The 25,488-nt window shown below is 52.7% G+C and overlaps 1 protein-coding gene across 9 annotated transcripts in view; it reads left to right on the plus strand.

Moving 5' to 3' along the window:
* The first annotated feature begins 4,301 nt into the window (after positions 1 to 4,301).
* The window catches only part of ACAP2 (ArfGAP with coiled-coil, ankyrin repeat and PH domains 2), a 32,262-nt gene continuing 11,075 nt past the window's right edge, over positions 4,302 to 25,488 (plus strand). For 3 of the 9 annotated variants that reach the window (XM_083616091.1, XM_083616092.1, XM_083616095.1), the window contains exons 1-12: positions 4,449 to 4,584; positions 13,490 to 13,547; positions 14,098 to 14,217; positions 14,649 to 14,702; positions 16,735 to 16,793; positions 17,409 to 17,592; positions 18,639 to 18,683; positions 18,935 to 19,030; positions 19,475 to 19,549; positions 20,814 to 20,926; positions 22,753 to 22,773; positions 25,050 to 25,101. In XM_083616091.1, the coding sequence (XP_083472217.1) occupies positions 4,532 to 4,584; positions 13,490 to 13,547; positions 14,098 to 14,217; positions 14,649 to 14,702; positions 16,735 to 16,793; positions 17,409 to 17,592; positions 18,639 to 18,683; positions 18,935 to 19,030; positions 19,475 to 19,549; positions 20,814 to 20,926; positions 22,753 to 22,773; positions 25,050 to 25,101 (930 nt within the window). In that variant the 5' untranslated portion in view covers positions 4,449 to 4,531. Of the gene's footprint in view, positions 4,585 to 13,489; positions 13,548 to 14,034; positions 14,218 to 14,648; positions 14,703 to 16,734; positions 16,794 to 17,408; positions 17,593 to 18,638; positions 18,684 to 18,934; positions 19,031 to 19,474; positions 19,550 to 20,813; positions 20,927 to 22,752; positions 22,774 to 25,049; positions 25,102 to 25,488 lie in introns of all 9 variants that reach the window. The other 6 variants (XM_083616094.1, XM_083616093.1, XM_083616099.1 and 3 more) reach the window with 6 other exon arrangements.

Here is a 25,488-nt window from a genome sequence, read left to right on the forward strand (position 1 = left end):
GCTTAGTTTATGAACAACTTGGATTAAGAACGCTGCAAACCCGGAAGTAGGTGTTTTGGTTTGTGAACTTTGCCTTGGAAGCAGAACATATTCCGCTTCCTATTGAGTGTGCTCCTTTTGTAAATTTCCCCGCTGCTATGGGAAAGCACACCTTGGTTTAAGAATGCTTTGGTTTAAGAACTGACTTCCGGAACGGATTACGTTCGTAAACCAAGGTACTACTGTATATAAATCCTGGTCTGAAACAAACAAAATACTTTCCCCAAAGCTTATTGAGTCCGCTGGTGGTGAATATTTGGGTCTTTGATGGCAAGGAGGGTGGGGTGGGGGCTTGCTATATAACGTTACACTACAGCTCCCCAAATCCCTGACCATTAGTCTTGCTGTCTGGGGCAGTTGGGAGTTCAACCATGACTGGTGATTTGGGGTTGGAAAGGCAGGGGAAGGGATACATGAGAGCATGAGACTGCTGGCCAGTGGCCCATCAAGTCCAGCATCCTGTTCTCACAGCAGCCCTTAATAGGAAACCAGCCAGCAGGATCTGAGCGCAAGAGGCCCTTGCTGTGCTTTCCAGAAACTGACATTCAGAAGCACTGCTGGCCTCAAGCTGCAAAGGAAGAGCAGAGCCGCTGTGCCTAAGAGCCACCCATAGCCCTCTCCGTAAAATGGTCTAATCTTCATCTTTTCAAGCCATTGAGGTCGGTGGCCTTGGCAGCCTCCTGTGGGAGGGAGTTCCGCAGTTCAGTTGTGCTGCGTCAGGAAGGACTCCATTTTGTAGCAGAGGAAGGGGCTGGGTGAGCACGATTTGTTCAAGGCTGGCGAGGTGGGAAGCCAAACCCCACGTCCTGTTGTAATCTGGATTAATGGGTGGGGGGAAGGGGGGCTTGTCTTTAGACCTGATGTGTTTGGTGGTTTCATTTTGCATTTCTTGTGTTGCTCAGCTGCCCAGCAGAATGGCGGCATGATGGATTTAATGATGCTGATTCCCAATGCTGGATTTACCATATTTTTTGCCCCACAGGGCGCACCTAGTTTTTTTTTGGGGGGGGGAATAAAGAAAAAAATTTTTATTTCTCCCCCAGGCGCGGGGCTGGGGCTGCTCAGTGCGCCTCAGGCTTCAGGATGCAGGCTGCTATCCGCAAGCCTAGGGAGCCCGGCGGGAATTTGCCCCAGGCTCCCAAGGCTTGCGGAGAGCTGCCCGAAGCCCGGGGTGCGCTCCGCTGCGCTCCCCAGGTTTCGGGCTGCAGGCTGCTGTCCGCAAGCCTTGGGAGCCCGACGGGAACTCCCGCGGGCTCCCAAGGCTTGCGGATAGCTTCCTGAAGCCTGCATTTGCCCCATAGGACGCACACACATTTCCCCTTCGTTTTTGGAGGGGAAAAAGTGTGTCCTATAGGGCGAAAAATACAGTATGTATAAGCTAAACAAGCTATAGCTTAGGGCCCCACTCTCTTGCCCCCCCCTACATCCAGCAACAGTGTTTTGTGTTGTGTCGGCTCCTAGGATGTAAGTCATGGGCCCTGCCTGCTAGCCTGCTCCCAAAAATATGACTGCTTTGCTCCTTTCTATATATAGGGTGCCTACATTCTGCATGGACTGGTTGTCTGGCAACATGTGCAAATGGCTTTAGAGACCTATTACTGTAGGTCCATCAATTTGTTGTTTAGTCATTGAGTTGTGTCCGACTCTTTGTGACCCCCTGGACCAGAGCACGCCAGGCACTCCTGTCTTCCACTGCCTCCCGCAGTTTCGTCAAACTCATGTTCGTAGCTTCAAGAACACTGTCCAACCATCTCGTCCTCTGTCATCCCCTTCTCCTTGTGCCCTCCATCTTTCCCAACATCAGGGTCTTTTCCAGGGAGTCTTCTCTTCTCCTGAGGTGGCCAAAGTATTGGAGCCTCAGCTTCAGGATCTGTCCTTCCAGTGAGCACTCAGGGCTGATTTGCTTCAGAATGGATAGGTTTGATCTTCTTGCAGTCCATGGGACTCTCAAGAGTCTCCTCCAGCACCAGAATTCAAAAGCATCAATTCTTCGGCGATCAGCCTTCTTTATGGTCCAGCTCTCACTTCCATACATCACTACTGGGAAAACCAGAGCTTTAACTATACGGAGCTTTGTTTTTTTTTTTTTTTTAAATATTTTTATTTTTCCATATAAACACAATACAACAAACATAAACATACAAAAACAAAAACAAAACAAAAAACATGTATCATTTCATATCCTAATTTCATATCCTATCTTCCCCGACTTCCTCATGCCTCCCCTTTCTGTATTCCAAATTCTTATCGATTGTTCAGCAAATCTTCCCTTATTTTAATTTAAATTTAGACTATTCTTCCTTATTTTCCTTGTCTTAACCATTGCTAATAGTAACCATTTACTTTCCAGTCCAACATCATTCTAACTTTCATTAACTTTGTGATATTTCTTTAAATAGTCCTTGAATTTTTTCCATTCTTCTTGCGCTGCTTCTCTTCCCTGGTTTCGGATTCTGCTCGTCATTTCTGCCAAGCCCATATAGTCTATCACCTTCATCTGCCATTCTTCCAGTGTGGGTAGTTCTTGCGTCTTCCAGTACTTCGCAATGAGTATTCTAGCTGCTGTTGTAGCATACATAAAGAAAGTTATATCCGTCTTTAACACCCCTTGGCCGACAATACCCAAGAGAAAGGCCTCTGGTTTCTTGGGGAAAGTATATTTAAATACCTTTTTAAGTTCATTATAGATCATTTCCCAGAATGCCTTAATCTTCGGGCAGGTCCACCAAAGATGAAAAAATGTGCCTTCAGTTTCTTTACATTTCCAACATTTGTTGTCAGGCACATGGTAAATCTTTGCAAGCTTGACTGGGGTTATGTACCACCTATATATCATTTTCATAATGTTTTCTCTTAAGGCATTACATGCCGTAAATTTTATCCCGGTGGTCCACAACTTTTCCCAATCAGCAAACAAAATATTATGACCAATGTCCTGAGCCCATTTAATCATGACCGATTTAACCGTTTCATCTTGTGTATTCCATTTCAGCAGCAAATTGTACATTTTGGACAAATTCTTAGTACTGGGTTCTAACAGTTCTGTCTCCAATTTTGATTTTTCCACCTGGAAGCCAATTTTACTGTCCAGTTTAAACGCTTCATTAATTTGATGGTAGTGGAACCAGTCTCTCACCTTCCCTTTTAATTTCTCAAAACTCTGCATTCTCAATTTGTCCCCTTCCTTTTCCAAAATTTCCCAGTATCTTGGCCACTTGGACTCCATATTTAACTTTTTAACTGCCTTAGCTTCCATTGGCGACAGCCACCTTGGAGTTTTATTTTCCAGCAAGTCTTTATATCTTTCCCTTACATTTAGTAGTGCTTTTCTGACAATATGATTTTTAAAACTTTTATGTGCTTTAACCTTGTCATACCACAAATATGCATGCCACCCAAAAATGTTATTAAAACCTTCCAAATCCAGAATGTCTGTGTTTTCAAGAAGTAGCCATTCTTTCAGCCAGCAGAAAGCTGCCGCTTCATAGTAAAGTTTAAAGTCTGGCAGGGCAAACCCCCCTCTTTCTAACTATACGGAGCTTTGTTGGCAACGTGATGTCTCTGCTTTTTAAGATGCTGTCTAGGTTGGTCATTGCTTTCCTCCCAAGAAGCAGGCGTCTCTTAATTTCATGGCTGCTGTCACCATCTGCAGTGATCATGGAGCCCAAGAAAGTCAAATCTCTCACTGCCTCCATTTCTTCCCCTTCTATTTGCCAGGAGGTGATGGGCCCAGTGGCCATGATCTTCGTATTTTTGATGTTGAGCTTCAGACCATATTTTGCGCTCTCCTCTTTCACCCTCATTAAAAGGTTCTTTGATACCTATGAGGTCCATCAATGACCATCTAGCATCTCTCCTACACAAAAAACAGCAGCGATTTGTTGTGGACAAAGGACAGCTGGACCTCGAAAGGGCCGCCTCCGGCCTCCCTCCGGCCCGGACTCGCCAGCCTCTCAGCCGCCCGTCCTGAAAGGGGGCGGGGCTCCTGCTTCTGCCTACGTCACTCGGAGAGGCGTTCCGCTCGGCTGCTAAGCAACGGGGCCCGCCCCCTCCCGACGCGGCTCTTCCTGCTCCCGATTGGCTCACGCAGGACGCGACGGCGGCGCGCGTTATGGACGAGCGTTATTGGCTCTCCGGGCTGCCCCTTATCGAGAACGGGGCGGGTGGAGGAAGCCGAGGAAAGCGCTTTGGCAGGCCGGGATTGGCGCGAGCGGCCCGCACTCTCCCTCCCCATTGGCTCGGGGAGCTGCCCCTTTGGAGGCGGCCTGCGGAAGAGCCGCCTGCCGCCGGCAGCTATTGGCTCGTGCGTAGCTCCGCCTGTGCCGATTGGTCGGCGGGTGGGGCGCTGGGCTGGGCTCCGCCCTCCCTCTCCGCCCGTCCTGCGCTCCGCCCCCTCTCGCCTCGCCCCCCCCGCCCCCCCCGGCAGAGCCGAGTCGAGTCTCTGAGGGAGAGAAGGAAGGAGCGGCGGCGGCGGCGGCCGAGGGAGGCAGCCATGAGGGTCGCGGTGGACTTCGAGGAGTGCCTCAAGGACTCGCCCCGCTTCAGGTCCGGAGGGCGGAGTCCGGGGGGAGGGGAGGCCCCCGAGGAGCTGCCGGGGGGGGGAACCCCGGGGCCAGCCAGTCCAGCCCCCGCGGACGGAGAGCCCGCCGCCTGTCCAGGGGCGCCTCCCCGCGGAAGCGCCCTTCTCCCCCCACAGGGCTCCCTCCGCCCGGGGCAGCCTCTGGCCGAGGGGAAGGCGCCTCTCGGGCCCCTCTCCGCCTTCCCTGATTCCGCCCTTCCTCTTCAGCATGCATCCCCAAACTCGGCCCTCCAGGTGCTTCGGGACTACAACTCCCAGCATCCCTGACCACTGGTCCTGCTAGCTAGGGATCATGGGAGTAGTAGTCCCAAAACACCTGGAGGACCGAGTTTGGGGGTGCCTGCTCTTCAGGCTCGTCCTCCAGCCTGGTGGGGGGCAGAGGGGGCAGCCTCCTCCTCCGGCTTCCCCTCTGAGGCAGACCTTCAGGGAGTGGAGTGGAGACTGTCCCAGGCCAGGGGCTCCTTGGGGGGAGAAGAGGCCATGAAGCAGATGGGGGCCCCCCTTGCCACATTTGGCCAAGCCCAGCTGGGCTTTGGGGCTTAGGAGGACCTTGTAGCCGACACCAGATCCTTGGGGGCATCAATGCTCACTTGGATCCAGGCTGAGTACCAAGAAAGGCCTGGGTGCTTTTTGTGGTCCTGTGGTTAAGACTTTGTCTCCCGAGCCCTGGAGGGCGTTCAACATCAGGGTGCAAATGAGAAGCATCAAAATAAGTGGTGGATCCTTTTGTCAGTATAAAACTTGTAGGAATCATTGACTTCTCCTAATGCTCAAATGTTCTGATGGACATGTGACTCTTTCATATGTTCCAGTTACAGAAAGGTAGCCGTGTTGGTCTGCCATAGTCAAAACAAAAAAAAATTTTTTCTTTCCAGTAGCACCTTAAAGACCAACTAAGTTAGTTCTTGGTATGAGCTTTCGTGTGCATGCACACTTCGTCAGATACAGATGTGTATCTGACGAAGTGTGCATGCACACGAAAGCTCATACCAAGAACTAACTTAGTTGGTCTTTAAGGTGCTACTGGAAAGAAAAAAATTTTCTTTCATATGTGTTAGACTGTATTTGCTAAGTTACAGTGGATGTTTCTGTGGATGGTTTGTTGGTGTGTTTTGACTTCCACAAGCAGCATTCATCTTGCGCTCAGCTGCTCTGGAATGCACACAAGAAATAGACCGGAACAGACACAAATCTGTGTTACCCATCTCAACCAACCCACAGTAAGCGGTGTGGGGGTCTTGCACACCAACCAGCCAACTCTACCTGATTTTGGTTTTGTCTGTTTTTGAGCCTCTGGTAAAAGCACCTGGTGTGTCCTCAGTTTGTGGTTAGCCTCTTTAGCCTCTTCAGAAGCTTTGAAATATAGGGGAAAGAACAACTGTTAGCCCTATATCCAAATGTTGGAAGGCAACAAGAATGTTGTCCCTTCAGTCTCCTATTGCCTGCTTGGCTAGTGGCCTCAGATGCATCCCGCCATGGTGATTCCATCATTTATTTAGGCATCTTGGTTTCTTTTCTCTAGTTGCCTCAGGCATCCCTGCCACTCTTTCCTCACCTTCAGTGTTTCCCATCTACACAATGGAATTTGTAATGCTGGCCTCTCTAGGGCTCATGTATGAAAGACGTTCTTCCATTGCAATGTCATTGAATCCACTTTTCAACATGTGGCTTTTCAGTCAGTGACTATCACGACAAGGAAAGCAGGATAGGAAGTAGCCACAGTGGCTGGAGGGAGACCTGTGCAGCAGAAGCCACCCCCAGATGTGAGTAAGGGACCGTGGCCCCCAGCGCAGGGATTTATGTCGGCTGCTTGGATATATTGATGCAGGCGATGCCTTAGTTAGACTCCAGTGCCCCGTAAGTAGCAGGGTGCCTTCACAGAGCCGATGTGTTGGCTGTTATGGAGACATTTCTACCCTTAACTTGCAGGGTGTACCCACCCTTCCTGTACTGCTGTGTGCTTATGAAATGTTTGGTCCCTCCCTTGCCAGACTGGACCACAGTGGCTCTTCTGGTCATGGAGGTTGTCTCAGATGGGTTACAGCCTGGAGCTTGAAAGGAAAGCTAGAAGGAAACACCCATGCAAGAGGCTGGCTTATTCTGCAAACCGGCGGGTGGTTTCCTGCCAGACTTCTACCCACTTCAGTATGTAATTCTTGGAATCTGGAGCTGATCAAGTTTAGCTGTCCTTTAAAATGGTTCCTTTTGCTGCTCGCGTTTGCCAAATGAATAGAGATTTCTGTTTTGCTGTCATTTTACCTGAATACAGAGAAGCAAAGATACAAAGCCGTTCACGGGGCAGGCTTCTCAGGGCTCCTGCTCTGCAGGTGTAATTCTTTGTGTAAAGTTACCAGAGAAACGGTTCAGATGGGTAACTGACAGGGAAAATGGTCTCCAAGTTTTAAGACTCCTTGGATGTGTAGCTGAAATGGAGGAAGAAAAAAGGGCTGAGAGGGTTATTTTTGCCAGTGCTTTGAGATTTGCAGAATAAGGCGGGCATAGTAGAGATGCTGTGTTGCTCTGCCATGATAATCTCTGGTTTATTGTGACAGAAGTCAGCCCCATGTACCCCCCCCCCCACATTCATTCCTGCACCTTCTCCCAATCTGGCTTCAGGTTTCAATGAACCACTTTCGCATGGCATCTGAACCTGACAGACTACAGTTTTTTGAAACAAGTCTGCTTTGTAGCCTGTGCTTGAAGTTGGCTTGTTTGAAGGAAACCATAGTTAAGAGAAACTACCATTTGTCAAAACAAAAATTTTTTTTCTTTCCAGTAGCACCTTAAAGACCAACTAAGTTAGTTCTTGGTATGAGCTTTCGTGTGCATGCACACTTCTTCAGATACACTGAAACAGAAGTTGCCAGATCCTTCTATATAGTGAGAAGGTGGGGAGGGGTATTACTCAGAAGGGTGGTGGGAATGGGTGGTTGGCAGATAGCTGTGATGAGCCTGTTGACGACTCTTAACGACTGCAAGAGGTCTTACAGGAAAAAGCAAGGGGTGAGAAGGTGAAAAATGGCTTTGTCATGTATAATGAGATAAGAATCCAATGTCTTTGTTCAGACCAGGTCTCTCCATGGTTTTAAGTTTGGTAATGAGTTGCAATTCAGCAGCTTCTCTTTCCAGTCTATTTCTGAAATTCCTTTGTAGTAATACAGCTACTTTGAGATCTAGTATAGAATGTCCTGGGAGATTGAAGTGTTCTCCTACTGGTTTCTCTGTCTTGTGATTCTTGATGTCCGATTTATGTCTGTTTATTCTTTGGCGTAAGGTTTGGCCTGTTTGTCCAATATAGAGAGCTGAAGGACACTGTTGGCATTTGATGGCATATACAATGTTAGACAATGAGCAATTAAATAGTCCCGAGATGGTATGTGTGATGTTGTTGGGGCCAGTAATGGTGTTGTCCGGGTATATGTGGCAGCAAAGTTGGCATCTGGGTTTATTGCAGGCTCTGGTGCCAGTGTCCGTGTTACGTCTGGTTGTAGTATTATTGTGGGTTAGGAGTTGTTTAAGATTGGGTGGCTGTCTGTAGGCAATGAAAGGTCTTCCTCCCAGAGCTTGAGAAAGAGAACTGTCATTGTCCAGGAGAGGTTGTAGATCTCTGATGATGCCTTGTACTGTTTTAACTTGGGAGCTGTATGTGATGACTAGAGGTGTTCTGTTATTTTCTTTTTTGGGTCTGTCTTGCAGCAAGTTCTCTCTGGGCATCTGTCTGGCTCTGTTGATCTGTTGTCTAACTTCATCTGCTGGGTATTTTAGTTCTAAAAAGGTTTGCTGTAGATATTTGCTGTAGATATTTACCATTTGTCAGATCTAGATGATGTTGCAAGCTGTGTTTAATCAGAAATTGGAAGTTCAAGCTCCTTATGGTGGCGCTGGAAGAGGAGGGGGGTCTTGTGTGAGTCCAAGGCTTACTCAGCCTTTTTCTCATCTTAGTAAACCATAGTCTCTCCTATCTGGATACAGCCCTCTTTGTCTGTTGATGAGGCTGGAGAAATCTCAGGCACCACAAAACTGGATTCAGGCAGCTAGGAATTTTGCAGTCTCCGTCCAGGCTTCGCGGGGCATAACCTCAGTTTCCTTCTGACAGTGACCAGTGAAACTAGACAAGAGAACAGCCCTCGAGTTGACCCAGTTGTGCAAATGACGGATGTCAAATGCAGAAGTTGTTTCAGGGAGGGGCTCCAAGCATCAAACCCTAACCAGTGTTGCTACAGAGCAACGCGTCAGCAAACTTTTGTTTGGATTGTAAGGAGGAGGAAAATGCTTCTTCAAAGCACTGGAAAGCAGTATTTAATCTGCCAGAGCTGTAAGGCAGAGGGTGGGGATGCTTTGTAATGTGTCACTTGCCTTTTGTGCTCTAGTTCGGCGGGGGGGGGGGGGGGCGGGCTGTGACCCTCCAAATAGTGACCCTCAGGATGGCCGATGGCAGTGAGGGGAGTTGTTTTCTCGACAACATCTGGAGGGACAAAAGTTCCCTGTCCCTGTGCTAGCCCAACAGACTGCAAAGACAATCTTAATAGGCATTTTCAGAAGCATAAGCTATTTTAACTTGCAGCGAAATCCATTCTGTGAATCCCTGCAGCTTTGGGTAGCGCTCTCCTCCCTGCATTTGTCTTGCCCTCTTTTAAAGCCTTCCCAGTTGGTGCCCACCGCTGTCCTCAAGAGGGGCACCAAGCCCTTGGGGGAGACTTTTCTGGGAGATGCGGTAGGCGGAAGCAGAAGTGTTTTCTGCCAAGAACTACTTAAGTTAACTTGCCTTGGGATCCAAGCCTTTACTCCCAAAGATAGACCCTCTTCTTTTTTTTCTTTTTGTAAATGTGTTTTACTGTTTTCAAAGAAAGAAATTAACAAATAGTACAAAAAAGTACAAATTTTTTTTAGAGGCATCAGGTAAGTCCCATATTTGAAAACTAAGGAGGGTACATTAACCCTAAGAACCTAACTCACACAATCTGGAGCAGTTTCTTGGTTAAAGGGACAGAGCTTCTGCTCCATAATGCTGTGGGTGCTGCCAGTGTGTCCTTGTGCTCTTGGGGCCCCAAGGGAAGAAGGAGGCTGCTTGACTGCCAGCACAGCATCCAGCCACTCCTCTGCACGGCTGGAAACGGAGGTGGCTTTGCAGTCAGTTGCTGAAGCCCTGCAAATAGGATAGACCGTTTTGCAGAATGCCGACCCTCGATACACTCACATGCAAGGTGTCTCTCTGGGCCCCATTTGGCAGTGCCCTCCCCCAACCCCACCTATATCATGAGCTGCCTTAGTGCTTCAGATGCAGTGTTTTCATCTGGCAAACATTTAAAGCACACAGGGCAGCCATGGAGACTAAGAAAGATCTCCCAAGCATAGGCTGGAGTTTAAACGCATGCTAGGAGCACGGGAAGCTGCCTTCTCCTGAGTTTGACCACTTAGCTCAGTGCTGTTGACTCTGGCTGGCAGCAGTTCTCCAAGGTCCCTGGCAGGGAGGCTTTTCCCAGCCCCCCCCCCCGGAGGTGCCATTGAGGATGGAAGCTGGACCTCCGTGCAGAGCAGGCGCTGTGGGTGGACAGGTTCTGACCCCTGGGCGCTTGACACTTGGCTCTCTTTGCTTTCTGAGAGGAAGCTGACTTCTGACAGCCAGATATCTCTGCTTATGAGAAAGTCCTTTCGGAGAGGAGGAGAGACGGGGCTTCCCTGACCGTTCGCTGCTCTGTTCAGAGATGGAGCAATAATGATGTGCATTGGGGACCCTTTTCCATGGCAGAGGCTCTGTCTTCAGTTCACTCAGGTTGCTATTTATTGCGTACATTATCAAACGAAATACAGTTAGAGGAGCAAGCATGGGGCGACTTTCAGTTTGATTCCTGACTGAGGGGGTGAGCTGGAGCATTTCCGGACAGGCCTTGTGTTCCCCGGCCAGTCTCCCTCCTGATGCCTCCTTTGCTGCAGCATTGGTTACAATTACATCAGTTTGTGTGGCGTCTCGTCCTTGGCTGCTCCTCCAGTCTTGGATTTGGTTTCTCTGGTTTGTTGGTGCTGGAGCTCCTGCCACCCCCTTGACCCCACTGTTTGCCCTTCGCCTGAGGTTTGCTCCCTGGATGCTGCGCCTGAAAAGGGTTGGGGCCTCTGTTCATAGCCGGGGGGCAGGGGATGGAGAACCAGGGTGGGAGGGAGCAGAGCAGCCCAGGGGCTGGACAACCTGCCTGCCCCCTTGCTCACAGGGGCATCAGTAGCTGCCCTCACTGTGTGGGAGCCACCCTTCCCAGCCTCTCCCTCTTGCCTGCCAGGGTATAGCATTCAGCTCTTACTGGGCCCTTTCCCCGGTTTTTAATTGGGCACATCTTTTGTAAGGTGTTTTGTGAGCCTATTGGGAGGACAAAGCAGGATATCAGGGTCCTAAATTAAACTTCTAAAACATTCTGCCCATTTGGGAATCCTGGTGGCAGAAAAAGTTGAGCCTCCTTGCTGGCCTGCTCCATTTGTTGCAGGAAAAGCAGCCAAGGGAGGGGTTGGGATGACAGAGCCAGGGGCTGCCTTTCTCTCAGAAACGCCTGCTCCCCTCAAGCTGGCTCCCCTCTCCTCAGCAGGCAGTTCCTCTGGCTTTCCGTCTGCAAAAAGCCAATCATAGAATCATAGAATCATAGAGTTGGAAGAGACCACAAGGGCCATCGAGTCCAACCCCCTGCCAAGCAGGAAACACCATCAGAGCACTCCTGACATATGGTTGCCAAGCCTCTGCTTAAAGACCTCCATAGAAGGAGACTCCACCACACTCCTTGGCAGCAAATTCCACTGTCAAACAGCTCTTACTGTCAGGAAGTTCTTCCTAATGTTTAGGTGGAATCTTCTTTCTTGTAGTTTGGATCCATTGCTCCGTGTCCGCTTCTCTGGAGCAGCAGAAAACAACCTTTCTCCCTCCTCTATGTGACATCCTTTTATATATTTGAACATGGCTATCATATCACCCCTTAACCTCCTCTTCTCTAGGCTAAACATGCCCAGCTCCCTTAGCCGTTCCTCATAAGGCATCGTTTCCAGGCCTTTGACCATTTTGGTTGCCCTCCTCTGGACACGTTCCAGTTTGTCAGTGTCCTTCTTGAACTGTGGTGCCCAGAACTGGACACAGTACTCCAGGTGAGGTCTGACCAGAGCAGAATACAGTGGCACTATTACTTCCCTTGATCTAGATGCTATACTCCTATTGATGCAGCCCAGAATTGCATTGGCTTTTTTAGCTGCCGCGTCACACTGTTGGCTCATGTCAAGTTTGTGGTCACCCAAGACTCCTAGATCCTTTTCACATGTACTGCTCTCAAGCCAGGTGTCACCCATCTTGTATTTGTGCCTCTCATTTTTTTTGCCCAAGTGAAATACTTTACATTTCTACCTGTTAAAATTCATCTTGCTTGTTTTGGCCCAGTTCTGTCAAGGTCATTTTGAAGTGTGATCCTGTCCTCTGGGGTGTTAGCCACCCTTCCCAGTTTGGTGTCATTCAGGCAGGTGCTGGCTAAAGAGGATTTTTAAACTTACCCAAGCACTTCTTTTCTACTGAAGATGCCCTCCCCCCTTCTGTATGTAAAGAAATGTGGCCAAGGCATGGCTGGCGTCACCCTCAGAACCCTCCTTTCACGTGTCTGGGATGTCCTCCGTTGGTTCCTGGTGCTGCTTGTGGGTCCATCTGCTCCAGTTGGTTGTTCAATGGGCTCCAGCCCTTCTGGATGCCACTGGTCCTTGAGGGAGAGCACAAACGGCTGTGGGTCAGGCCAGCCTGGGCCTCGTCACTCTTGTTAACGCCAGGCAAGAGGCACCTGCAGGTTGGTGCTTCTGCCAGAAGCATCCCCGCTCAGCCAGGTGGGGGTCCGTGCATCACGGCTGGCCTGTGTCCGGGGCAGTCTCTTTGCATGGTGCTTTCTCAAAGGAGCCAAGTGAATAACATTCACTTTCTGGCAGGCTGCTGATGTCCATTTGCATAGCTCTCCAGGAGCAACCTTTGCTGGATTTGAGAGGGCCTGTTTTGCAGCTTAGACCCAAATGAACACTTTGCCTTTTTCTATGCCTCCTCCACAATGGAAACGGTGAGAAGGGAGGAATGACCCTTTGCTTCATGGCTTTCGTCCCCTCTGGCCCGCAGCTGCAGAGCCTGTCAGCTGTTTCCCGGCTGTGTGGTCCCCTGCAGCTAGACTGTGCATCCCAGTTGCGGGGTGTGTGTGTGTGAAGAGACTTTCCTGGGTGGTTCTGCCCACTGGCTGCCTTCCTCACACCGATCCTACAGCTTCATGGAGATCAGAGTGTGGGGAAAGGGCTCTGTGTGAAAGGGGCATCGAAAAGGCAATCCTCCCTCCTAAATGGCAGGAGAGCCCTTTTCCACAAACGGGTTTGGCAGCGTCATGCCTGGAGTGGGGAGAGTGTTTCTGTGGCACCCGGTGCCAAAGGTCCCACCTGGCATTGGCAGTTGCTGTTGACTCCGCTCTGTGGAGGCATCCTCTGAGAGGCGACCCATTTTGCAAGCAGCCCTGAGTGCTTGGCTGCAGTTGTTGACACCGAAGCCTTCTCCTTCTCAGAGTTGGCGTGCAAACAGTGGGAATCTGGCCAGACCTAAATGGGGAAGCCAGTGCCACTGAAACCCCAGGGACTTCCAAGAGTGCCTGGAGATCAGGGCCCGAGTGCAGGGTGTCTCCCTCTGCTACACAGTCCTCCTCCACCCTATGCCTCTTGGTTGTGCCAGGATGGAGCACCCGCATCCCTCAAACCCCTCCAGAGAGATCCACTGTAAGCCTTTCTGAAGTTGAACTGGCTGCTTTGCGTGTGGTGGGTCTTCTGTTAGCAACGGACGACTTTCCCAGGGAGTCTGGAGGGTATGACATCTCAGTCTGTTTCTCCTTGCAGGGCTGCTTTGGAAGATGTGGAAGGAGATGTAACAGAGCTAGAGCAGAAGCTGGACAAGGTGAGCAAACATCATCTGGGCAGTTCCACCCCCATCTTGCTCCTCAGAGGGTCCCTTAAGAGAAGGTTGGGGAGGGAGAAGCAATGTTCTGTTGTGTAAGCGTAAATCCTTGCACTAGTGGAAGGGGGATATTGAATGCCACCCTTTAGGCCCAACTCCTAGATGAAGCCAGTTCTGCTCCTGGAACCTGGGGGTCAACTAACTGCCAGTCAACTATTGAGGTAGGCATTGCCATGCGGAACGCAACTAGTTTCTGGAAATCGCAGGTGGGCAGAGTGGCTGCCGTTGTGCTCAGGTCCTGCTGGTGTGCTTCTCATGGGGGGGGTATCTGAATGGCTCCTGTGAGAGCAGGAGACTGGACTAGATGGAGTCCCTTTGGCCGGATCCAGCAACAGGGCAGCAGGGTCTGTCCCATCCAGCATTTTCATCTGCCAAGGTGGTCAGCCAGATGTTGGAAGAAAAGGGCATTTGCTCTTCTTTGCTGCAGAGTAGATATGTTGAGAGACGACCGCGGCCCTGAGATAGGAAGACTCTGCTGCTTCTCTTTCAGTTAGTGAAGCTTTGCATTGCGATGATCGACACGGGGAAGGCCTTCTGCCTGGCAAACAAGCAGTTCATCCATGGCATTCAGGACCTGGCTCAGTATTCCAGCAAGGATGCCCTCGTGGAGGTAAGTGCCCCCTGCCAAGTGGGCTCAGAAGAGTTCCATATTCTGGGGTCTAGAGCTTCCCCTCGCCTGAGTGTGGGAGGGGGTGGGGTGTGTGTGGAATCTACAGCCCATCCAGGGAGGAGCTGTTCCTAAGAGAGTGTAGGAACTTAAATGGGCTCCCCATTAAATATCTGCTGCTTTCATCTCCTTAAGCTCAGCATACTTGGCTCTTCAGCCTTTAAATGGTAAATATATCTGTTAGTTCATGCTGACCCCTTGAGAGAAGTTGAAGAAGAGGAATGTTTTCAAGAGCAGAATCCCGCCCTCCCCTCCCGGTCCCCTGTCTCTGCTGTCTCTGCTGATCGTTTGGGAGAGGGGCTTCCCTGCTGTTCCCTGGGCAGGAATAATCTGGCTGGCCTTGTTGCTTCCTCTCCCTGCCCCCCCCCTTGCAGACCAGCTTGACGAAGTTCTCCGACAGCCTCCAAGAGATGATCAATTACCACACTGTAAGTTTCAGAAGTAGCTCCACTTGTGGTGGGCTTTTCTCCTCTATGGATTTAGAAAGCTGCTTGATAAAGATGTGTAAGTTTTTCTTCCCTGTGTTTCGAGGACACTCCTAGACACTGAGAAATGAAATGCCTCCTTAATAGATTTAAAATCTCTCTCTCTTTATTAAAAAAATGTGTGTTTTGAAGTCCCGATGGAGCGTGTATGACTCGGTTGTTCCAGCTTCCTGGAACATCGCAGCTCTTGGCACTCTCTCCCGGTTGCCTTGGCTGGCCATCTGGAAACTCTGCCTCCCTCCCTCTGTCAGGCATGGGGGTGAATCTGCAGCCGGAGTCTGTGCGGGGCCTTGCACATCTTAATTTCTAGCCTCCTTAACACAGAGGCTTTGTCAGAGATGACTCCTGCAGCCTCGTGGCAGCCTGCCGAATGGTGTGGCTGTTTCTTTCAGCTGCAGCGAAAGAAGGAAGCGTCCGTCATGCATCTTCCCGGCATGGGGGGAAAGAAGAGAGATGGAAGGAAGTGAGGGGCTCTTCTCCCTCCCGTAGACATTTTTACAGATTGTTTGCGCAGTCCCACAGCAGGATTCTGGAGCTTAGAAACCCCAAGTTTCCATCTCTCAGTGCCCTCTTGTGGAAGGCACAGGGCAGCGCTAGCGGGGAAAGGCAGGAAGAACTTCAGTGGGGAGACTGGCTGGACGTTGGAAGGTGCCTTGGAGCAAGAGGCGTCCCGAGAGTCCTGGCAGCTCTTCTCCAAGGCTGAGAGGGCATGCGGTGGGGGTTCCTGCCTGGGGCATCCTGCACGCAGGCTGTGTTCCGAGAGGAGCCTTCTTGGCCCCAGGCGCAATGACTTTCCTTCTGGGCCTGTTTAGCAGGCTGTGGGTTGGGGCCCTTCTTGCGAAGCCAAGTGGAGGGGTGTGCAGTGTGTGGCCTTTGAGGCAGAGGCCAGGGGAGGGAGCCAGGTGGGCCCTGGGGTTCAGCGCAGGGCTGCAGCTGCTCCTCCGGCAGGTGCTCCCCCCCCCGCAGCCTCACTCCTGTTGCGCCTGCTTTCCGTTTCTGATCTCATTTGGGAAGGGGGAAATCCAGGGCCCATGAAAGGTGGGGGCTTTATGTTCTTTTTTTTTCTTTTTTTGCTGTTCAGTCACCTGAAAGATGTGGGTCCAGCTGAAGGGGCTCCATTGGAAGAAGGAAATGAGGAGTGAGGAGAGGCCTTGGGAAGCCTCGAATGTGGGCCTCCTCCACTTGAGCAGCTTGCAGAGTGTTGGGCATGGGGGGGGAGGCAGTACTGGCAGGGTGAGGCTGGGTTGGGGGTTCACTGGGCTGCTGCAGCAGAACTGCTGCTCCTTGGCAGGGGTAGGCTTTTCTCTGGCTGGTCTGTTGAGTCATAAAACTATTCCTGTCCTGTCTTTTGGTCCCTGAAGGGCCCCCAAGGTGGCTTGTGGCATTATAATCCTACAGTAGCAAATGCTAAAGAGAGAGCATCAAATGATGCTCAAGAAAATGAGCCAGTGGGGAGGGGTGGGGGTCACAGTCCAGAGCTAAAGCCGACTGCCTAAAGCCCTCCAAGGCTCATGGAGCCAGCCGTGAAGGTGAACATTGATACTGCGTGCTGAAAAATAGTTCCGCAGCCAGTGAAGTTGTTCAGGAGCTGCTGAGCGAGATTCCCTTTGGCGTGTCCTAGTCACCAACTGGGCAGCTGTGTTCTGGACCAGTCGCTGCTGGAGCTGTCTTCAAGGGCTGCTCCATAGGCAGCCCATGGCAGTAGCCTAACCTGGATGCCAACAGTTCATGCATGGCAGAGGGCAGGCAGCCTCTGTTGTTTGTACCTTCTCTGGCTCCACGGTGAGCTTGCCGTATAATCTGAAATATCCTTTGAGTTTAAAAAAGAAAAGGGAAAGGTGGCAAATTGCAGAAGCTCATTCTCTGGGATCTGTTGCCTGGGGACCCTTAGAGAACCGGGAGGAAGAGGAGGCTAGCAGGCCTGGAGCCTGGAGTGCCTTTGAGCCTAACTCTCCAAGCATTTCCTCCATTTCAGATCCTGTTTGACCAAACACAAAGATCAATTAAAGCGCAGCTTCAGACGTTCGTTAAAGAGTAAGTAAGACTTGTGCTTAGAGCCTTGGGGGTGTCAGGCTTCCAGGAGGGGCTGTGGGCCAGCTGGACTCTTGAGCAGAGGTTGCACAGCTCTGCAAGGTTTCTTCGTCACTTGGACATGCAGATGGTGCAAGATCTTGCCTTACCATGGAGTTTTCCCAAGACTTCTGATGCTGGAGAAGAGGCACCCCCAAATCCGGCCTTCCAGATGTTTTGGGACTACAACTCCCATCATCCCTAGCTAACAGGACCCGTGGTCAGGGATGATGGGAACTGTAGTCTGAAAACATCTGGAGGGCAGAGTTTGGGGATGCCTGCTGGAGAAGAAGCAAAGGCTTTCCTGCAATGGAAGCCAAAGCCCAGTCTGGGTCTCCCAGCCTGGGTTGAGCTCCCTGTTTGTTCCTCTGCCACTCCTGAGCCACGATGGAAGTGCCAGGCCTCATTCTGCTGAGCCCCCTCACCTGCCCCCAGGTAGGCACTCCTGTGCCCGCTCTCTCTGTCTGTTGTGCCCTCCCTGTCCATTCAGCCCCAGTTCCCCTGGGAAGCCGCCTGGGCGCTGCTGTGCTGCGAAGGGCAGCTGATGGAGGGCAGCTCTGTGTTTCCTTTGCACTCTAGAGATATCAGAAAGTTCAAAGATGCCAAGAAGCAGTTTGAGAAAGTCAGCGAAGAGAAGGAGAATGCCCTGGCCAAGAACGCCCAGGTCCCACGGACCAAGCAGCACGAGGTGGAAGAGGCCACCAACATCCTGACGGCCACCAGGAAGTGCTTCCGCCACATCGCTCTCGACTACGTCCTGCAGGTGGGCCGCCCTCGGGGGCTTTGGGAAAGGGCCAAGGACATGTGTTGCTGCTTCTGGGGGACTCTGGGGATGGGGCTCCTCTGGCAGAGGTGGGGCTGCATCAGGCAGAGCAGAGGTCTTGCTTGGCTTAGCAGGAGACCCAGAGGCAGGCGGAGGCAAAGGCCAGGGGGAGAGAGGGCTGGCAGTCAGGCCTTGGCTGTGGGCGGGTGAAGGCTCTGAGCAAGTCAGGAGAAGCTCAGCAGTTACCTCTAGTGACTTGGGTATTCTCCATGAAGCCCCCCACTGCTGGAATTGGCACGGGGAGGGGTCTTTGTGGAAGGCTCGCCAGGGGCCAGAACTGGTGTTGCTGATGGAGAGGCCTCCTCCACTTTCTCTGAAGTTGGCTGTTCCTTGGGTTATGGGCTGTGAGCAACACCTCCAGGTGAAGTAGCCCACTGAACCCCTTCAAGAAGCCGGGATAGGTGGAAGGACAGCTGCAGGGTGATGAGAGCCTTGGGAGGGGGATTCTGCCTTATTTGGTTGCCCTGGTTTTACGGATTTCTTTGTTCCTGATGTCCAGAAAGATAAATGTGCTTGTTTAAAAAGTAGCTTTGACTGTCCTTCCCAAAGTTAGTTGCCCTTCTAGCAGCCTCACCTTGACTGGTGCAGGAAGAGGAAGCTGGAGCGTGTCTGGTGGCTGAACAAAGGGCTTTGGAGATGGAACCATGGGCAAGGGAAGGGTCTCTCAAAGCTGCAGAAAGGAGACCCAAGTGGGTAATCCTCCCTGGCTTAGCTGGAGAGAGCTCTGGCTTGGAGAGGAGTCAGGCCAGTGAGCCACCCACCTTTGCTGGAACTCCGGGTGCTCTGGGGCTGCAGGCCCAGCGGGTGCCTTGCAAACAAGAAGTGTCCCAGGTGCAACGTTGGCTTGAGCTGGTCTTGAGTTTTCCATCCTTCTGCTTGTTTTGTGACTCCTGCTGCCAGCCTTGCGCTGCTCCTGCAGAAGCTTCTAGCTCTTCCTTCCCACGCTCTGTTGCCGGCATAGTAACACGATTCATTTTGCCCCCTAGATTAATGTTCTTCAGTCAAAGAGGAGATCAGAGATCCTAAAATCGGTAAGCTTCTCATGTCCCCGCCAGGAAATACTGCAGGGTTGGAAATGATGGGCGAATGTGTCCCTGAGGGACTTGGGTCTGGTGCCAGGCCTCGCTCCTGTGGCAGCTGCTGAAAGTGAGCGGCTGTTTGCGTGGGGCCAGTTTTGCCAGGAGTAGGAGGGCAGAGGGAGGGCGATGAGAGCTTGGCATCGAGGGCGGAGCGTGAGGGATGCTGGAAGCCCCCTGAGACCTTGCCTCTTCCTCCCTGCCAGATGCTGTCCTTCATGTATGCCCACCTGGCCTTTTTCCATCAAGGCTACGACCTTTTCAGTGAACTTGGACCCTACATGAAAGACCTTGGAGCTCAGGTAACGACTGCAGTGGGTGGCTGGGTCTCTCTCCCGGGGACGGAGCTGGCCTTCATGCTCTCTCCTCTGGCAGTGGAGCAGGGCTCTCTCCTCCTCCTCCTCCTCCTCTGCTGCTCCTGCCGTGAGAAGGGCTGGCCGGGCAGCTGGCTCTGGAGCGGCTCAGGCGGCATGAGTCATCCTTTTCTCCAGCCGGCCCTTGCGCTGCACCAGCCCCACCGCAGGTCCCTGGCACCTTGGCTATTCTGGGAAGCCAACTCCTTGGAGCAGCGGCAGGAAGCGGGCAGGCCCTGCCCAGCCTCAGGTCGGGAATCTGGCAGGTAGGCTGCCAGGGGAGGGGAGCTCGCTTGGGCAGGGGGGCATCCTGGCACACCGAGCAAGGCGCCCCACCTCTCTGGCCCTGGAGGTACAGGAGCCCTCACTGCCAACTCTCTTCCTTTCTTGCAGCTTGAGAGGCTGGCTGTAGATGCTGTGAAGGAGAAGAAGGAGATGGAGCACAAACACTCCACCATTCAGCAAAAGGTACTGCAGGAGACGCAGGAGGCAGCCAGTCCACCCGCTTGGTCTCTTTCTTCTGGCTGCATCGAAAAAGTTTCCCAGTGTGCTCCCGCTGCCAGCAGGGCTTCCAGGGCACTCTCCCAGCCCCCAGCCCCCCAGTGCCAGCTGCCCAGGGGGCACTATGGGGAGGGAGAAGCCAGGGCTGCCCAGGTCCTCTGTGGATGCCCACTCTGGCCCTCCAGTGAGGCCAAGGTGGCCGCCTGCCACTCGGCGGGACCAGAGTTTCTCCAGCCGCCAACGGAAGCTGTCTCTGTAGAAACAGGCTCTTAGAAGGTTGTCACATGTGTTAAGCTGGACTGGGTGCTGTTTATTTTTAAATTTAGGAATTGCCTTTTACATGTTTGTCAAGGCAGTTTACAAACATAGCTAAAAATAGTTTTAAAAACAGTACAACCACCCCTCCCCAGAAAGAGTCACAGAGAGGTTTGAAAACACCACTATTATGATTGCTTTTGAGTCTCAGCCCTTGAAAAGGTAAGTAAGCAGCCCATTCTGAAGCTGGTCTGGGGAGGACCAAGGCAAAAGAGAACCAAAGTGGTCAAAATTTATCTTCTATACCATGAAAATAAATAAAAACAGTATTTTAAAAGAGAGAGAGGGAGAAGCAAAGGACTTTCCGTCCTAGTGGCTGCTGCGTTTTGGGCGGAAGTCGGAGGTGTCCTCTGCCTCTCAGCTTTCTCAGGGCACAGGCAGGATTCTGCTTTCCCGCGTGATGGAGCTGCAGATCCCTGGGACTGTGCTGCTGAGAGCTGCTTCTGGAGGACCCCAAAGGGACACACTCTTGTCATCTGACTCAGGTGGCCGCCTGCCTCTTTCCACCAACCTGACCCAGGAGCTGCCACTCCAGTTGGGTTCAGAAGCAATTTGAGACCCCCAATTCTCCTTCCCTGCCCAAGGCAGGGCTATGCAGGATTTCTTGAGTTGTGGGGCTCAGCTGCCCCACCACCCCACAGCTGCCCTCCCATGTCAGCTTGCAAGGGGAACCCTAACAGCTTGCCCTAGAAGGGCAAGCAAGATAGGAAGAGTCCATTTCTTTGTGAATGAAGCTTTCAGGCGTGAAGAGTCTCCGCTGTACCTGCCGCCTCCAGAAGGGAGACTGGTGCCCCATATGCTGCCGCTCACTTTCCACTTCATGGCAGACTGTCTTATTTTGGGGTGAGGGGGACTGGCCTGGGAGAGGTGCCCCATCTTGCTGCCCTTGTTGAACAAGGTGCCTCTTTTCTGCCAGGACTTTGCCAGCGATGACCCTATGCTAGAGTACAATGTGGATGCCGCCAGTGGCGTCGTCATGGAAGGCTACCTCTTCAAGCGAGCCAGCAACGCCTTCAAGACCTGGAACAGGTACCCAGCCTCCTCTTTGGCCTCCTCCTCTTCCTGCTGCTGCCACTGTCTGTGGCTGGGCTGGGCTTTGCTGTGTGCTCCCCCAATACAGGCTGCTTTCTTCCCCTTCCCACTTGTGGCTCTCTGGCCTCTGAGGCAGATGCATCACCTTCTGTCGCCTCCCCTCCCCACAGGACTAATCCCTTTAACAGCACATGGAGGGGGTCACAAATTTGCACCCCTAGTTTTGCTGTCAATGAGCTTCTCTCTGCTGGGTTTTTTTGATCATCATGCATTTTTCTGCCCAAATCCCCTGTTAACCATCATCAATGGGGAAAGGTGGGCCTGGAATGGTGGGTCTGTGGGGTGCAGGCTCCCTAGGAGGGTCAGGGTGAGTTCACAGCTCCTGGGGGGGGGGCGGGTCTGCTGCACTGACTCGCCTGCCACCTTTCAGTGGGAGCGTGGCATTACCTGCCAAAATCAGATGGAGGCGCTGTGTGTGCCTGTCGGCTTGGAAGCTGCCCCTTGAGGCCATGCCGCCCTCACCCACCAAGCTGGCTGCCTTGCATTGCCCTTTGACCCTCAGCTCAGAAATAAGGAGAAGAGAGGCGGTGGGGGCTGCTCTTTCCCCCCATGAGATCTTCTGCAGCTCGCTATTTCGAAATGGGACCCTGCCTGCCTGCCCCAGTCCATACTGCCTCTTAGATGGGCACTGACTTCCCTGAGCCAAAGGAGCGTGCAGGACCCTCATGGAGGCCTCGCCTGCTGCCAGGTGCCAACGGCCGCGTCTCCCAGCGTGTCCTGCCCCTGGGTCATGTTTCCTTCCTTGCCATGCAAGCAGCAGGGGAGTGTCTGCCCAGATCCTTGCCTGGTGAGCTGATAGCACTTGGGGGATTTTAGTAAAGGAATGAATTGAACTCTTTTCCCTATTGGGGTCTGGGTCAACCCTTTGCCAGGCTGGCAGTGAGCTTAAAAGTCCAGATCAGGCCTTGTTGGGAAAGAAGCCAGACTTGGGCCTTGTTCTGTGCTTGGTGTGTCCCTTCAAAGGGTCAAGCAGGGGCTGTTTCTGAGCTCTGGCTTGGCAAGTGGAGGGCTCTCCGTGGTGAAGGAGTGGCTCTTGCCTTGCCCATTGCGTCCTTTGCAAGATTTCCAACCTGCCCTTTGCCATGAGGTTCCAGGAATATGTGCACCTTCGGGAAGCATGGGTGTCTGAGCTCTTTGAGGTGTGCGTGGTGGCTTTGCTGTTTGGGGGCAGCAGGGTCTACCGGGGAGAGGGCTGCCTTGAGGGTGGAAGGCTCTCTCCAGAGATGCCCGCCTGGCACCTGCCTTGTCCTCCCGGTGCCAGCCAAAGAGCAGCTGAGACAAAATCCCAAGTCTCTTGGTCTGGCGTCATCTGGCTCATCAGATCTTCCTTTCTTTCTAAGACTTTGTTTATTATTGTTCTGCTTTGTGTTTAGCTCTGTTTTAATTGTGTTTTCCTTTTACATAAGCTGCCCCTGCGATTCCTGTTGGAGAGGAGGGGGTGTCTAGAGGTTTCTTTAGCTGCAGAGAATTCCTGCATTTTCTTTCCTGTGTGTGTCTAGGAGGGCTCCACGTTGCAGCAGCCACTTCCTAGCCACTTCCTGGGGTTCCTTGGCTGCCGTCAGATGGCAACAAGAAAGAGAGAGAGGCCCTGTGGCTCAGCCCTCCCTACCTGGGTCAGCTGAAATGGGGCGCCTTTGCTTCCTCTTCTGCTCTGCTCTCTGCTTATTTGTTTGCGGGGGGGGGGGGCTTTGTTTCTTTTTAACATGTTCATTTCTTCACCTCCTTTCCCCCACCTAACCCTCCCCGTTTTCTCCACCTGACAGGAAAAAGCCCGATGGCATCAGGTACCAGCCAGATTCCGGCATCCTCTCCCTCCCCTCCTTCCTCTTCCTCTTTGGCCCAGCATGCAAGCTCTGAATCTAACCCTTAACCCTTTTCGCTCCAACAACTTGCAATGGATGGCAAACCACGTGTCTCTGTCCCCCTCGGGAGTAACGGCCCCTCCTGCTGCTGCTCCATGGCTGAAGCAGGTTTGGTGGTTTAGGATCCCCCCCTCCCCATGTATGAGGGCTGCCCTTTTCTATGATACAAGAGGGGGCTGGCATTTGGTAGCTGCAGTGGGTCAGAGTGCTGTAGGCTCCGCCTCTGAGGAGGGGCTTCTCTGGAACCAGCGGAAAGCTGGCTGGGATCTCCAGGGACCCTGAAGTATTTGCCAGCTCCACAGCCGGTGTTGTGCCCTTTTCCATCTTGGCTGCTGCCCCCCCCCAGCAGTGCAGGATAACTTTCCCACCTCCTTCTCACTGCTCAGATCCAAGAGGCGCCGCCCTGGGGTTAGAGTGGAGCTCCGGGATCTCTGGGTTGCCACGAGGGGCTCAGTTCCTGCTTGCTCTTCCCAGAAGAAAGGTTTCCCTCTGAGGCTGAGTGAGCTTCTGGCCAATGGCAATGTAATGGGGGTCTGGGGAGGGGGAGGCTGCAGTGATGCCTCAAGGTCTCCCAGCTGCAGCTCCTGCTGCACCTCCTTTCCCCTCTCCCCCCCACCCCCGGCCCCAGTCCTTGCAGCTGCTGACCCAGCTCTCCTGGCCACAGCGGAGGGGTGGAGGTAGACACCCATTTGAGGGGCAACCCAGACGTGGAGTTAGTTGGGCCTCCGTGTTCTGTGCCAGCTGCAGCCTCTGGAGCAACCCCAAGGGGAGCCCCACCTCTAGCACATGGCAGCAATCCAGCCATGAGGCTCCCCATGCATGGACAGCTGTGGTCTAGCTATTTGGATGTGGGTCCCAGCACTGGATGAAGAGCGGTCACGGCCATCTTTGCAGCGCAGCAGCATCATGCGATGCTCATTCCCCAACAGATACATACTCACTCTCTCTCTCTTCAAGGCTGACCAGGGTCTGGTGACTTCCCAGCAAAACAAGGGGGGCAGGGAGTTCTGCTACAAACCAAGCTCGAGTCCCATCCCCTCTTGGCTGGAGGGTCGCTCTGCCTACTGGCCCCACAAGAAAGGAAGCCTGTAGGCCTGCCCCCTGCCCCCCCGTCTTTCCTGGCAGCCGTTCTGCGTTTTGCCCCATTGCACATTGTCCCCCCCCCCTTGCCTTCACCCCCAGGCATGGAGGACATGCCTTCTTCTTTTCTGTCTGCCTGGACTAGATGCTTGATCTTACTACTTTCTCCTCCAAAAAGCAAACGTCTTGGTGTGTTTTGAAACGCAGCCGTCTTAAATCTGGGCTGATGATTAACCTTGTGTAGGCCTAATGTCTGGAGTGTTGCACTTGTTTTGGAATAATGAAGTGTGTTAAGACAAAGTGGAACGTGGCGGACAGTCTTGCTCTCCTTGGGGCGTTGTCAGGGCTCGATCTTGTTTAGGCGAGAGCAGTCTCTGGATTGTGGAGCGGAGGTGCAGCATTGACCAGAACTTCCTGACTCAAAGCCTGCAACTCCCACCATTATTATTTGCCAGACAGTGCAAGGATCTCCCCAGCTTCAGGAAGCAATGCTGTAGGGTTCGCCTGCCATCTCTGTAGGGCAGACCTAGAGGCCCTTGCTGCTCTGGTGCTTCAGAGGCTAGGTGGGGGCAGGCTTAGGGGGGCATCTTGGTCTTTTTCCTGTTTTTTCTTTTATTTACTGCATTTCTACCCCTCCCTTTTCTCCTTGGAGCTCAAGGTGACATAGACAGGCCTCCTCCTCCTCCAAATCCCCCCAGGAGCTTCTCTTTCACCTGGCTTTGCCTCTGCCCCATGGCGGCCATGCCCAGAGCCCCAGAGCCCTGGTCTGAGCTGGGCACTCTCTCCCTCCTTCCCTGTGCCCATGAAGGGCAGGTGATGCACTTTCAATGCGCAAAACACTCTTGACAGCTCCTGTGGCATTTGTCCCGCCAGCCGCCGTAGGCAGAAGGCTCTGCTAAGGCTAGTGGTGATTTGCTGAAACTCTCTCCCCACCCCCGTGACCTCCTGAGACCCACCCCCCCCCCCGAGCCAGGCCCCGTGCTCTCTGTGTTTGTGGACTGGGGTGCTGCTGCCCTGGAGGGTTGTAGCTGCTGTGTGCCCAGGTCCTCTCTCTTCCTGGCTCCCCGGTTCCTGCTGCCAGGAGAAGGCTGTTGATTTTGCTCCCTTCGCTTGTGCAGGCGCTGGTTCTCCATCCAGAACAATCAGCTGGTCTACCAGAAGAAATTTAAGGTGAGTCCTGGGGAAGCATGCCGGGGGGGGGGCCTCCAAGGGCTGGGGAGGCAGGAAGTTGGGACAGGTGGACCACTGGGATGGAGTATGGCGCTTACTCAGGGCACACAGCCATTGGGGGGGCCCTGCCTGGCCTACAACTGCCTTTTCCTCTCCTCCCCAGGGCGAGGGGCAGGCAGTGGGGCTGCTAGCATGAAGCCCAGGGGAACAAAGTGGGGAACAGAGATGCCTGGGGCTTTGATGGCCCAGGAGAGATGCTTCTCCCTGGGCTGCTTGGGTGTGAGATGTGCCTGGAGATCCTTTGGGCTCAGCAGGCAGGAGAGGCCCCAACGGAGGGGTTCTGACCCCCGTGCCTTGGGGACTGATTTCTTTGGGCGCACCCAAGGA

This window comes from Podarcis filfolensis, assembly GCF_964270895.1.
Source record: "Podarcis filfolensis genome assembly, chromosome: 5".
Classification (NCBI taxonomy): Eukaryota; Metazoa; Chordata; class Lepidosauria; order Squamata; family Lacertidae; genus Podarcis; species Podarcis filfolensis.